This window comes from Bidens hawaiensis, unplaced genomic scaffold, assembly GCF_021521415.1.
Source record: "Bidens hawaiensis isolate Kalapana, Puna unplaced genomic scaffold, B.hawaiensis_p1.1 tig00023043_1, whole genome shotgun sequence".
Lineage (NCBI taxonomy): Eukaryota > Viridiplantae > Streptophyta > Magnoliopsida > Asterales > Asteraceae > Bidens > Bidens hawaiensis.
This window is the reverse complement of record NW_027493599.1, coordinates 87902-102448: the sequence shown is the minus strand read 5'-3', so window position 1 is coordinate 102448 and position 14547 is coordinate 87902. Positions and strand designations below refer to the sequence as shown.

The 14547-nt window shown below is 38.0% G+C and overlaps 1 protein-coding gene and 1 pseudogene across 1 annotated transcript; both read right to left on the bottom strand.

The window, feature by feature from the left end:
* Positions 1–751: 751 nt before the first annotated feature.
* On the bottom strand, positions 752–4745 carry LOC143566742 (putative disease resistance RPP13-like protein 1). The gene is made up of 2 exons (XM_077053358.1): positions 2595–4745; positions 752–856 (listed from the first exon to the last, which is right to left on the bottom strand). Exons 1-2 carry the CDS (start codon positions 4743–4745, stop codon positions 752–754), a joined length of 2256 nt encoding a protein of 751 aa, XP_076909473.1.
* A 3206-nt stretch (positions 4746–7951) lies between these two features.
* LOC143566741 (putative disease resistance RPP13-like protein 1) lies at positions 7952–13661 on the bottom strand (annotated as a pseudogene).
* Positions 13662–14547: the final 886 nt, after the last annotated feature.

The window sequence follows — 14547 nt, the reverse complement described above, 5'->3', positions numbered from 1 at the left end:
TGTGTGTGTGTATACATATGTGGGGTGCAGTTACTGTACGCTAATGCCTTAACGTACGATAGATACGCGAGACGCTCAAAGGTAAAAACAAAGGCAAAAACCTAAAACTCTCATAAAGCGCTCACAAAAAACTAAAACGCTCAGAAAATGCTCAAAAAGCGGTTTTCATGAAAAAAGAGAAAAATTGATCGATTAACCATCAAAAACTGTTTTTTCGGTGAACCAATGATTAATTGGATATGTATTGACGATTCCGAGATGTTTGGATGTGATTTCATGGATCGATTTTGTGAAAAAATGGATTCGCGTACCTATTGTACGTAAATGCATTATTGTATCGGATCTTTACCCTACAATCTACATATGTGTGTGTGCGCGCGCGCATACAATTATATTTTAGTGTGCACCCTCGCACAAAAAATAACATCCAACAAACCAGTTGCACATTCGGCAACGAACTCGCACTCATAAGTCATTACACACAACCACACACACACCAAGCACTACAAACTAATACGAAGGGATACTTTGTGCGAACCCGCAGCAACGCGCGAGCATTTTTGCTAGTCTAATAAAATTAGGAGTGAGCGAATGGAATGAAATTTTCAAGAAAACATCCATTTTGGTAATTAGTTTTCAAATCACCCATTTTTATAAATAGTTTTTTCACCCAACTTATTTTGGTAAAAAAACTCCATGTTTTAACCTATAATTTTAGATATAGATTAATATTTATTAACATTTAAATAAACTAGCTGTACACTCCTTCTGTTTTATCCCTCATGTATCTTTCTTCAGAAGCTTCATGTGAGTCTTTCACTAGAAGCTTTAACCATGATACAACTTTCTCCTCTCTCTATTTCAAATTCAAATACACATTATTCATCTTCCATATAACCTTATATCTATTGAGACATTCGACTGAAACCACCATTAACGTTGATTTATCTGGCTTCATCGCGCTTCTTCTTCTTCTTCTTCTTCTTCTTCTTAGTCTTTCATGAAGCTCACCATGTTCGGTTTTCGGACTTGGAAGTTATCAATTTTGATTTTTTTTTGTTATTGTGATTTGAGTTCCGTTCAGATTTGTCTTCGTTTTCTAGGTTGTGGAGCTGTGGTGGACATAATGTGTTTAATGGTAATTTCACGAAGCTCTAAAAACCCTTAAAGTGTTATGCTTGGATTTCTAGGTGAATATATTATTATTTTATATATTGTTTTTTGAGATTTACTAAAAGAGTTTTCATATTTAATTTCTTTCTCCATGATTTCATTCGTTTCATTCTGATGATGGCGCATTTGCTCTTCATTTTTGTTAACAATGTAGTGTGTTGATTGATAGTTATCTACTTATCTACATGAGAAAGTGGATTTTTGTAGTTATAATATGTTTAATTGATTTTGTTGTTATTGACTGTAAGGTTTGAAGTTGATACTAACTTTGTTCATTCAGGACATAGATTGGCCAAGTTATATTTGTGTGGCTATGTTATGTTGGGTCACCCATCTTTAGTATTGAGTTGATTATAATGTCATGTAAAAGTAATCGGCTTTTATCTTATACCCTCAGGGTTTCAAGAATTTATTGACGAAACTGCTTTTTCTTATGTGTTTTATATTGAAAGCCAACTAAAATCTTATCAAATGTTGTGATTTATGTTCACATTGAAGCCTCGTCTCATAAGGGCAGTTTGGGAATACAATCCAGATTATATCATGCTGCAAGATAAATGGTTTTATTATTGCGTTCTATTGATTATTTCATGTTGTAACATAACTAATCATCAAAAGGCTCAAATAAATCTTACTATATTACATGTTCTTTTAAAACTCTTTTTATTTACAGTTGCCCTTTTATATGATTTTTGTATATTCTAAATTCTGAGTACTACAGATATACTCATGGGCGTTTTTTCTAATGTTCGCATGATTTTACTTATTTATTGTAAGGCCCCGTTACCGGTAGCCCTACTTTCGTGTTGGATTTACTCATAAACGCAGTTCTAAATATCAGAGTTAATTAAAACATTCGCGGAACATTAAAAACATTCAAACCATTACATTCCATAACCATAATTCTTGTCTTATCGAGCATTCATAGTCATTTAAAAACAAAACATAGTCTTTTAAAATAAAACATCATAGTAAGATCTTCAGATGCCAGCTTCATCCAACTCTGCCATGTGTCCTCCTCAAGCTACCTGTCTCATTCTACTCACCTGCGTGCATACTAAAAGTCAGCTACGCTGAGTGAGTTCTAGTTAATCACATACTCATACAATACCTTCTTACATTTCATACTTAACCTCTTAACTTCCTTTCACACACACATAAGTGCATATACTTTCATTCTTACCTTCATACTTTCTTTACATACATAATCATACGTTTTAAAGAGCCTTTCGCCCTATAACCTCACAGATATTATAAGGGTCTGGTCCTGACATCACAGATATTATCAGGGTCTGGTCCCTAACATCACAGAAATTATTAGGGTCTGGTCCCTAACATCACAGATATTATAAGGGTCTGGTCCCTAACATCACAGATATTAATAGGGTCTGGTCCCTTTGTTTCGTGTAACTGTACCGTACCTGTTCATTTGCCACTTCCACTTTGTCCAACCCCTTTATGTGAATCTTCCCATGAAGATTTGTGAGCTCTTTAAGCTCGCTTATTATAAGGCCATTATCTCCTCCGATAATGATCTTGGAAAGAGTCTGTAAGCTTTTCAACTCACCGATCCCTAAGGGCATCTTATCTAAATGTGGAGTGTTTCTAATGTCCAGATGATGCAAGTTTTTAAGCTTTAAGAAGTTGTTAGGCAAATTACGTAATGCCTTACACCCAAAAAGGATTAATGTCTGCAAATTGTAGAGATTGCTAACATTTTCGGGTAAATGTGTGATTAAGGATCGAGATAAGTTAAGATACCTCAAGTGCTTCAAATGGCCAATGGTCTCTGGAACCACACTTATTTTATAATCACTCAAAGATAGAACCCTTAATAATGGTAGTTTGGGAAGTAAGTTAACCTGAAGCTTATAAGATAAGAAGAACTCTCGTCTACTGTCTTTCAGACCATCAGTAGGCACCGCTGAGAATGTTCTCAAACTTTTAGCACTTTCGAATGCCTTGAACTTCGAGTAGGCTACATATTTCTCTCGAACAAATGACATATGATGGTACTTTTCTGAAGCTGCTTCCTTTGTAACATCCTTCACCATTTCTCCTTCTAACCTTAGAAAGAATTCACCAGCAACAAATTTAGCCAGGTCATTTAGCAAGTCATGCATCACAAACAATGATTTGTCATCAGGTGCATGTTGAAAAAATGACCTTGACAACAACTCTTCAAAATACTCAAGACCTAAGCGTTCCATTGACTTGTTTGAAGATGATTGGTTCAAAAAACCTTCCGCCATCCAAAGTAAAATCAAATCGTCTTTGTCAAACATATAGTCCTTTGGGAACAAGGAGGAATATGCAAACAACTGCTTCAAACTTGCGGGAAGATCATGATAACTTAGTTCAAGAGCTGGGACAACCTCATCTCCTTTACCTAACCTCCAAATCTCACTATTCAACAACTCCTTCCACTCTTCTTCTTCGGTCTTTGTCCTCAATAACCTTCCAAGTACTCTTAAAGCCAAAGGCAAGCCATCACATTTTTTCACGATGCCTTCACCATATGGCAAGAGAATTGGATGTGAATCAAAGTTATTTGCACCTAACGAATGTTGAGCAAGTAAAGACAAAGCATCGTCATGTGACAGAGTCTGCAGATTGTTTAGATTACTGTAACCCAGCTTTTGGAGCAATTGCACCTTCCGGGTTGTCATAACAACTTTACTTCCGGGAGCACATGCACAAAATGGTCTCACTAGGATCTCCCAATCCTCATAACTTTCACTCCAGACATCATCTAATACTATCAAAAATCTTTTCTCCTTAAGTTGATTTCTAAGAGCTACTTGAAGGAGATTCAAATCAACGAATTCCTTATTTTTCCCCTTCACAGATTGTAAGATAACTTTGCTTATATTAAAGATATCAAACTGATTAGATACACAAATCCATGCCCTGGGTTCGAAGTGCTTCTTAACTTCATCATCTTCATACAAAAGTCTAGCCAAAGTGGTTTTGCCTAACCCGCCCATACCAACTATGGGCACGATGCTAAAGTTCTGATTGCATGGCTCATCCCCTAATAGCTTCACGAGCAATTCCTTCTTTTCTTTTTTCCGGCCAACAATGCCAGATGTATCAACCAAAGAGGTCTGGTAAATTCTTTTTGGCATTTCATCTTTTACAACCAAACCTAGATTAACCTTTTCATTTTCTAGATCCCTTAGTTTGCTGGTAATATCATCTAACTTGTGATGCACCCTCTGACTTAATGATAAATTTATGAAAGAGGTTGGGACAAGCCTTCTTACCTTGCTGGTGATGGCTCCAGATCGCTGGACATACTCACGATGCATAGCTTCGGTTGCCAATTCATCAAGTAAGTCATCAATGTCATAAGCCAGATGTTGGAGACCGTTGAGCCACTGCTTAACAGCTTCATCACTTGTTTCCTTCTGAGAAGCATCATTAAGCAGAGACTGGATATGGGTTAGTGTCCTCTCTAGTAATTTGAGCTCTGAATGAATTCCCTGGGACCGAACAAATGTGTTTAAGGCTACAGAGGCCAGCTTCTCAGAAACGGCTTTCAGGAGTCCAGAGGCAATGATTTCAGCCATCGTTAATGGTTAAGATGAAAACTCTGTATAACAAGGATATTTGCCAATGAATTGAAATTGTAAGTGTATGGAAATAAAAAGGATTCAGCTACTGTTTATATATAGTTCCTTTAGCTATTGTTTGGGTACCATCCATAGAATTGTTATCCAATACACACTTATAATTTCCTTCACTAATTCTCAGTACACTTGCAATTCAGCCATTCATTTATTATCCATACTTGCGGTGCGCGCATATAATGTATATATGTGTGAACCCTCGGGTGGGCAAAAGTAAAAGTGCACTAATTTTGACGTTATTTTACTAATCTCGTGAAAATAACGTTAAAAGTGGCGGAAGGTTAATCAGGCATCATGTGGTGGCGTTGATAGCCGAAAGACAAGGGCACATGCACCAATCAGCCGGTGTCCCTGATGATTGAGTGCTATGTGCCTTATGTCCAAGGCTTGATGCAAAACTACTATCGAGCCGGGGGTCTCACCGGAAGCAGCCTCTCTATCCCTATGGGATAGAGGTAAGACTGTCTACATCTTACCCTCCTCAGACCCTACCATAGCATTGCTATTGGTGGGATATACTGAGTACGATGATGATGATGATGATGATGATGATTTATTATCCATACTCTTATAATTTAGCCATTCATTTATAATTTAGCTTCCATGTCCAAAATAAGAGTGACCAATTTAACATAAATTTTTTACTCACAACAATATCACAACTATTCAAAAGCGTATAAAGAGTGACCAATTTAACGACTCATACAATTTTTTGCACTTGATTGAAATAATACTTACAGTAATTTGTTGGGTGCTGGATGTATGCAAAATCAAGCAATACTTGAAGAATATAAGGAGGTCATTTGTTTATTTTGATGGATATGAGAGATGCGGTTATTAGTATAAAAACTAAACTTATTAATATTTATATAAAGTATAGGGGCCTTATTGTAGTTATTGTATTTAGTAGGGTTAATATGTAATTGTTTAGTCTATAAATAGGGATGATGTCAGACAAGTTAACTACAACGTATTCAGTATATTCAATCGCATATTTTCAGTATTTTAATTCAAGAATCAGTTTGTGTATATCATCTTGTTCTTAGTCAATTGTGAATTGTGTGATTTGCTCGCTAATTACCAACAGCGGTGCCAGCAGGAGCCTCTACTGCACTTTCCCTCTACATGTGGGCATTCATTGATGTATAAACTCAAAAGTGAAGGCAGCAGATGTCTGGTAGATCCCTCAACTTTGGGCAGTTAATAAAATAGAGATGTTGGAGGGAGGAGAGGTGTTGGAGTCCCATCAATACTGATTTCAGTTTCTTAAATCCATTTATCCAAAAAGAAGTAAGAGGTGAAGGAATAAGATGTGACAATTGACTGCACGTACTCACACCATCATCTTCTTCTTCTACATTCCACCACATAACTCTAGGTAGACTAGTGAGGTTGGGAAATTCTGTGGATCCCACTCTAAGATGGGCTTCTTCAACCCCCCTATGGGCTTGCATTCTGAGAGGCCAAAATTACGAGGAAAGGAAGCATCTATACGTGGGCAATTGGCTATTGTTAGAACTCTTAACGAGGTGAGATTGGGCAATTCGTGGTCAGGAAATGACTCTGGATTTGGGAAATTAACAATTGCCAAGTGGGTGAGGTGAATAAAGAGATTCAATTCAATGAAGGTTGTCAGACCTGGCATGCTTTGGCTGTTGATAAGCACCCTAACTTTATCTCCTTCTAACTCATTTTCTAACAGTTTGTCACAATTTCTAATGCAAAGATACCCGAGCTTCAGTCATCCTGTTGTTGTCGTGAATGAAACAGATGTAATGGAATTACAGTCTGAGATGCTTAAACTTTCAAGGTGATTTGGACACCTACAATGCTCCATATTCTGACAATTTCTTATCCAAAGACTTGTTATGAGGTTGCTCCCACAATCCTCCTCCTTTGTCTCTCCTAATCTCACCAACTTCTCACAGTTCCTTAGTTCCAAGTTTCTTATTCCATTAAAATCACATATGATTAATCTTTCAACTTCCCTAAGATATTTCATAAGACAATTCCCCACCACATCACTAAGCCCTGAAATGGATTCTATTTCTAACTTCTTGAAACCAATTTCTCCATGGAGAATTAACCCAAATGTGTTGGTGGCAGTGTACCCGATGAGCCCAGGGTGAAGCTGAGCTCCACCATGAATACCCTTACTAGTATACGAGTTCAAATGAGTAGCCCTTTTATTAATATATACAGGTTTGTCTTATTATTGATCATGGTTATTTCACAAGTCACTTAAAAGTAGAGCATCAGACTAACTTAGGTGGAGAAGAAGTCCCCACGTTTGGAAATATATACTCTATACTATCAAGATTGGAAGTGGCTCACTAATAGTCAAAGCTATAAACAGTACATTGTTGGCCAAAATTCAAAGATTCTTGCATTACGTTCTCGGGATAATGAGATACAAAAGTTTTATGGGTTCTTGCATCATGGGTGGTACATCTTAGAGCCGTCATTTTGTTATGGTAATATGAGTAGCAGAATCTATTGGGCGTGGATTAATTGAGTAAATATTAGCACCAACTGTTGGGATATGTTTACACCTAAGATGGAAAATTGGTTTCTACTTATGCTTGCTTGGGCCATCAGCCATCTTATAATGTGGTGTTGAATATAACAATGTGCATTGAGCCTGTACGTAAAGATGGGAATCATTTTAGTCTTTATTATTGGGATATACCTAAACATATGCTGAGAATTGGGTATGCTATGGATCAAAGATGGACCGGTGATTATTACAGAGAGGATGCAAATGCTAGGAATCGGTGGAAAGTTAAAGCCCCATATCCAGTTTCAACATATTGAGTATGTTTGGATTTGTATTTGTGGTATTCGGTCTTCATCTTGGATTTGTAATAAGAGGTGTTCTAAGCTTTAATCTATTCAGCCGGTTATATGAATAAGAGGTGTGAAGTTCTCTTTGATTTTAGATCAGACTATAAGTGTTTTGTGCATATCTTGGTAGTTGTTAATGAGAGTTAAAAGAGTATAGTTGGGGACATGTCCTGCAATTGTCTACACTTTTTTCCCTTTACCCCCAAAAAGAAATATAGAAAAATTCAAGAACAAATATTCATCAAAGGGAATCACTACACCAAATTTATGAGACTAATTCTTTTGTGGGCATTTAATCTTCATCAACCAGTTACTTTAAAAACATAAGGATGTTCTGGGTTTATTTGGATGCAGGGGATATGAGAGATGCGGGACCAATAGGAGCCTCTTCTACGGCACCTTTTTTCTAGATTTGGGCATTCTTCGATGTTTAAACTCAAAAGTGAAGGCAGCAGAATGTCGGGAAGATTCTTCATCTTTGTACAGCTAATTAAAAAGAGATGTTGGAGGGAGGTGAGGTGTTGGAGTCCCACTGAAGCTGATTTCAGTTTCTTAAATCCATCTGTCTCAAGACAAGTAAGAGATAAAGGAAGAAGATGAGACAACTGACTACATCTACTCACACCATCTTCTTCTAACAATCCACCTCGTAACGTTAGGCTGACAAGTGAGGGTGGGAAATTCTGTGGGCCCCACTCTAAGATGGGCTTCTTCAAAACCCCTAAGGTAAGGGTTTGCATTTTGGGAGGCCAAAACCCGCAAAGAAAGGAAGCATCTATACGTGGGCAGTGACTTATTACCAGATATGTTAACGAGGTAAGACTAGGCAATTCGTGGTCAGGAAATGACACTAAATTTGGACAACTGTGTATTATCAGGTAGGTGAGGTGAATGAAGTGACTCAATTCAATGATGGTTGTCAGATTTGGCCAGCTCATTGACAGTACAATTTGAAGCATTGGCATGCTTTTATTGTTGATAAGCACCCTAGTGTCATCTCCTCCCAACTCCTTTTCTAGCAGTTTGTCACAACCTTCAATGAGAAGATCCTTGAGCTTCTGTCTTCCTGTTGTCGGGAATGACACAGACGTAATGGAAGTACAACAAATGATGTACAAGTTCTCAATGTTATTTGGAAACCTACAATGCTCCATATTCTGACATTTTTCTATTTTTAACATCCTAAGAGTTTTTAAGAGGTTGCTCCCACAATCATGCTCATCCTCCTCTGTCTCTCCTAATCTCACCAACTTCTGACATTCCCGTACTTCGAAGTATCTTATTTCATTACACTCACGCATGATCAATTCTTCAACAGCCCCAAGGAACTTCATAACACCACTCCACACCACATCATTAAGCCTTGAAACAGATTCTATTTTCAACCTGGTGACTGATGAAGCAACTTGTACCAGCCTTTCCAACACACCACTATTACATTCATCTATTTCTAGATCATTCAATGAAGGTAGTGCTTCAAGTGACACTTTAGCCAGAATTGGACAATTTCTAATAACAAGCTTTTGAAGGCATGGAAACGATACAGCCCCAACATCAGTTGACCATATTTCCAGCCTCTTCATACTTCGTAATTCAAGAATTTCAAGTGAAGGGAATGCAAGACCAGTCCCATTGAACTCCAAACCCATAGAATTTACCCCATCCATGTCTTCAATAAACAACTTCTTAAGTGACGGTAATTGCCCAAGTGGTGGTAAAGATGTAAGGTTTTTACAGCCACGTATAGACACGCTAATCAAATTAAGAAAGGACGGATCCCCAACCCAACTAGGAAACTGTATACCCCCATATGACAATATTCCAAGTTTTATCAAACTGTCATTATGAGACTCCAGCACATTGAGGACCTCCTTTTCAAGAGATTCCTTTCTAAAACCATCAAATGCGTTACTCCATTCTAGTTCTAACTCTCTAAACCTCTTTTGCAATAAGTTTGCCTCACATGCATGCATAGCCATTTCCACTTTTTCCAGCCCCTTGATTTGAGTCTTACCATGAAGATTTGTGAGGTTTTTAAGCTCGGTTATTGCAAGGCCGTTATCTCCTCCAATAATGATCTTGGAGAGAGTCTGCAAGCTTTTCAAATTGTCAATCCTCAAGGGAATCATATCTAAGAGTAGAGTACCCCTAACGTCTAAATTGTAACACCCCGACCAAAGGCGGATTATACATCGGGGCGCCACATATTGCTTCATTACTCGCGACACTATTGGTGTCAATATTTATTAATACACATTTTATCGCGCACGCGCAGCGGGGAAAATAAAGAACATAAATCAAACATAAATCAATATATTATAAATTATAACATTCAAACAACATTAACTTGTCTTGATACATTTTAATTCTAGGTCCAAAAGTGAAAACGTCCTACGTGTCCACAAGCTCCAAAACAGCTACTGCAAACCTGAACATGTGTTAAAATAAACGTCAAACACTTGCGTGTTGGTGAGAAATCAAGTTTAATACAATACATAGATAACAATAAATCTGCGCGCAACATGTGTATGTCTGGGTTTCAACAAGGGTGTAATCAGATCGGGACCAACTCTAAGAGACAAGACTGCCAGTGCTCACAATTGAGCTCACAAACAAGACTAACTGTGCAAGTGTAACAAAAGGGAAAATCATAAACGATAGTTCTCCCGTGTTCATCTAATGGTACCATGCGAACTGCGGAATAGACCGACAAGACGGTTAATGATCCACACATACAAATAAACAGCCAAGTCTACATCCTCAACACATGGGATACTGCGCGACTAAAGTTCATAAACAAGTTTAAGACTCTAAGTTTGTATGAACACATGAACATCCCAAAACATTAAAAGCAAAAAGGGATTAGGTACGAGATTACTCACTTGATAAACGATGCGGTGTAAGATAAAGCAAGAACCAACTTTAAACAAGCACAAGTTAACCTATAAGTAAAGATTATTGTTTTAACGATCGGTTTTAAGTCTTGATTATAAGTTAGCATAATTAATAAGTAAATTATTTTATATATATATATTACCAGAAAACAGAGCAGAACAGGGAGGAAGACGGAGGCAAGAGAGGAGGCGGCAGAGGAAAAACAACGGCAAGGAGCAAGAGAGAACAGGAGAGTGTAAGTGTTTTGTGTGTGTAGTGTTATGAAAATAGTACTATATATAGGTAAACCCTAGGGGACACAAACCCTAGAAAAGATCTCCAAAAGTAAAAGAAAAGATATCAACAGTAAAAAGTTCTGAAAAGTAAAGATATCAAAAGATATGGTAGCAGGGAAAAAGAGAAAAAGGCTGACAGGATTCAGAAAAAGGCATGGGCGGTCCAGAAAAAGTACTGGTCAAGCATGGAAAAAGCAGATCTCAAAAGATTATGTCAGTCACTTTATCTACCAACCAATGGGGTTGGTGCGCATGCTGCGCCGAAAGTAACTATTCAGACATTAGATAGGTTAGGTCAACAGCTCAGAAGATAAGACAACACAAAAGCATACAGGCTGGATAAAACAGGACTAAACTAAAGGGTCAAGCGCGAGAAGGCTGAGTGCGCGAGCGCGAAGGCTGGCACAACAATCCTTAGCGCACTGCGGGAAGAATCACATCCTTAGCGTGCTGCGTGAAGAACTAGAATTCTAAGCGCATCGCGGGAAGAACATACATTCTTAGCGCATTGCGGGAAGAACATGCATTCTTAGCGCGCTGCGAGAAGAGTTCTCTTCACGCATCGCAGGAACAAGATGTCTTCACGCAGGCTTCTATGTAAGGAGTCTGGCGCGTGGAGCTGCAGACATCCTTAGGCGGGAAGAACCAAAGGATAAGCAAAGAGTTAGAAGAAAAAGAGGGAAACAAGGCGTAAGGGCGGGACGGCGACAAGAGGGAAAAGAAGGCGGAAAGAGAGAAGGAAGAGGGACGGGACGGCGGAAAGAAAGAGAGAGAAAGAGGCGGGAAGGAAATATATATTATTATTATTAAAATATAAGTATAAATATTAAATAATAAAAGAAAGAGATCGGGTCAGAGAAACGGGTACCTGGGTCGGGTCGGATCGGGCAGATGTCACATAAATGCCGCAAGTTTTTAAGCTTTGAGAAGTCGTTGGGTAATTTTTTTAAACATTCACATAGAGAAACGATTAATGATTGTAAGTTGTAGAGATTGCTGACACTTTCTGGTAAATGGGTGATTTTGGTTCGAGATAAATTAAGATACCGCAAGTGCTTCAATCTGCCAATGGTCTCTGGTACATCGGTTATAAAATAACCATTCAGGCAAAGAACCCTTAACAATGGTAATTCCGGAAGTAACTCAACCATAATCTTACTAGATAAGTAGAACTTTCTCCAACTATCTTCCGGTTCAATGGCTAAGAATGTTCTCAAACATTTAGCAGTATGGAATGGCTTCAGCATTGAGTAAGCTACAAATTCCTCAGGAACAAATGACATATGACGACACTTTTCCAAAGCTTCCTTCCTACCATCTTTCACCATCTCATCGTCTAACCTTAAAAAGAATTCTCCAGCAACAGATGTGGCTAAGTCGTTCAGCAAGTCATGCATCACGAATAAAGATTTGTCATTATGTGCATGTTGAAAGAATGACCTTGACAACAACTCTTCAAAATATTCGAGACCCAAACGTTCCATTGACTTGTTTGTAGATGACTCGTTGAGAAAACCTTCAGCCATCCAACGTAAAATCAAATCATCTTTGTCAAACAGATAGTCCTTGGGGAACAAACAGGAATATGCAAACAGATGCTTCAAACGTGCAGAAAGATCGTTATAGCTTAGTTTGAGAGCTGGGACAATTTCATCTTTTTTACCTAACCTCCAAATCTTACTATTCAACAGCTCCATCCATTCTGCTTCTGTCTTTGTCCTCAGTAACCTTCCAAGTACTCTTAAAGCCAAAGGCAAGCCATCACATTTTTTCACAATGGCTTCACCATGCGGTATAAGGATTGGGTGTAAATCGAAGTTATTTGTGCCCAACGATTGTTGAGCGAATAAAGACACAGCATTGTCATGTGACATATTCTGCAGGTGGTTTAGATTATCATAACCCAACTTTTTGAGCAGTTGCACCTTTCGGGTTGTCATAATAACTTTACTTCCGGGAGCACATGTACAAAATGGCTCACTAGGGCCTCCCAATCCTCATAACTTTCACTCCAAACATCATCTAATACTATTAAAAACCGTTTCTTGCTAAGTTGATTTCTAAGTTCTTCTTGAAGCAAATTCAAATCTGTGAATTTCTTGTTTTCCCCCTTAACAGATTGTAAGATAACTTTGCTTATATTAAAGATGTCAAATTGATCAGATACACAAACCCATGCCTTGAGTTCGAAGTGCTTCTTAACTTCCTCATCATCATACAAAAGTCTAGCTAGAGTGGTTTTGCCTATCCCGCCCATATCAACTATGGGCACGATGCTAAAGTTCTGATTGCATGGGTCATCGTCTAATAGCTTCACGAGCAAATCCTTCTTTTCCTTTTGCCGCCCAATAATACTTGATGTATCTACCAAAGAGGTCTGATAAATTCTTTTTGGATTTTCATGTTTTACAATCAAACCTAGATTGACCTTTTCCTTTTCTAGATCTTCAAATTTAGTGGTAATATTAACTAACTTGTGACGCATCTTCTGACTTAGTGATAAATTTGTGAAACAAGTTGGGATGAGCCTTCTTACCTTGCTGGTGATTGCTCCAGATTGCTGTGCAAACTCACGACGCATAGCTTCGGTTGCTAAATAATCAAGTATGTCATCAATATCGTAAGCCAGATTTTGGAGACCATTGAGCCACTGCTGAACAGCTTCATCAGTTATTTCCTTCTGAGAAGCATCATTAAGCAGAGACTGGATCCGGCTTAGTATCCTCTCTAGTTTCTTGAGCTCTGAAACAATTCCTTGGGACCAAAAAAATGTGTTTAACGCTACAGAGGCCAGCTTCTCAGAAACAGCTTTCAGGAGTCCAGAGGCAATGATTTCTGCCATTGTTAGTTTATGATGATTAATTAGTGATAAAGGTAACTCTGTAAAACAAGGATATGTGTAAATGATGCTATAACCATATTACTTATAGATCTAGTTTGCAACCGTTGACAAAACAGATCTGATCCGTAGCCGTTGACAAAACAGATATGATCTGTAGCCGTTGACCAAAGGGGTGTGACTTGCCACCGTTAATAATTTACAAGAAAAATAGGAAATAAAAATGGACACATATATATAACATAGAAGAAGACACAAAAATATATTTATAAATCTCGTAGGGATATGTTTATCGGTATAAGAGTATTCCCAGTAGACCTCCATATTAATGTGAGTGACAGCGCCGGCCATAAGGTGTGGCCGGATGGTCGACGGTCACAGGCCCGAAGGTTGTGGGTTCTACTATCATTTGAGGCGTGTTTAATAATATATTTATACAAAAGTTTTTTACACAACCTAATTATAACCAAGTAAACGCATATATAAAAATTAAATTGTTTAAACCCAACAAAATACTCCTTTTACTTAAGCTCAAAAAATTTTCGTCTTCGGCCCAAATTTTTTTTTTTTTTTTTGCTTTCTCGGAGCCGGCCCCGGTGAGTGAGTTCTTTATATTATATGGAGTTATGATTGCTGTTTTTACCCGAAATCCAATCCGAGAAAACCCGTACTCGAACCCGAACTAACCGAACCCGACAAATCCGAACCCAATAAAAGTCAAAATCGAACCCGAATCGAAGTAATTCGGGTTGGTTCTTGGGTCCGAATTCTAAGTTTTGGGTCAACCCAAAAAACCCAAAATAAACTTTTAGTTTTAAAACCAAATAATAATGGGTCTGTTGCCATTCCACCTATTATGGATATACTGTTTATTGTTTATTAATGTTTT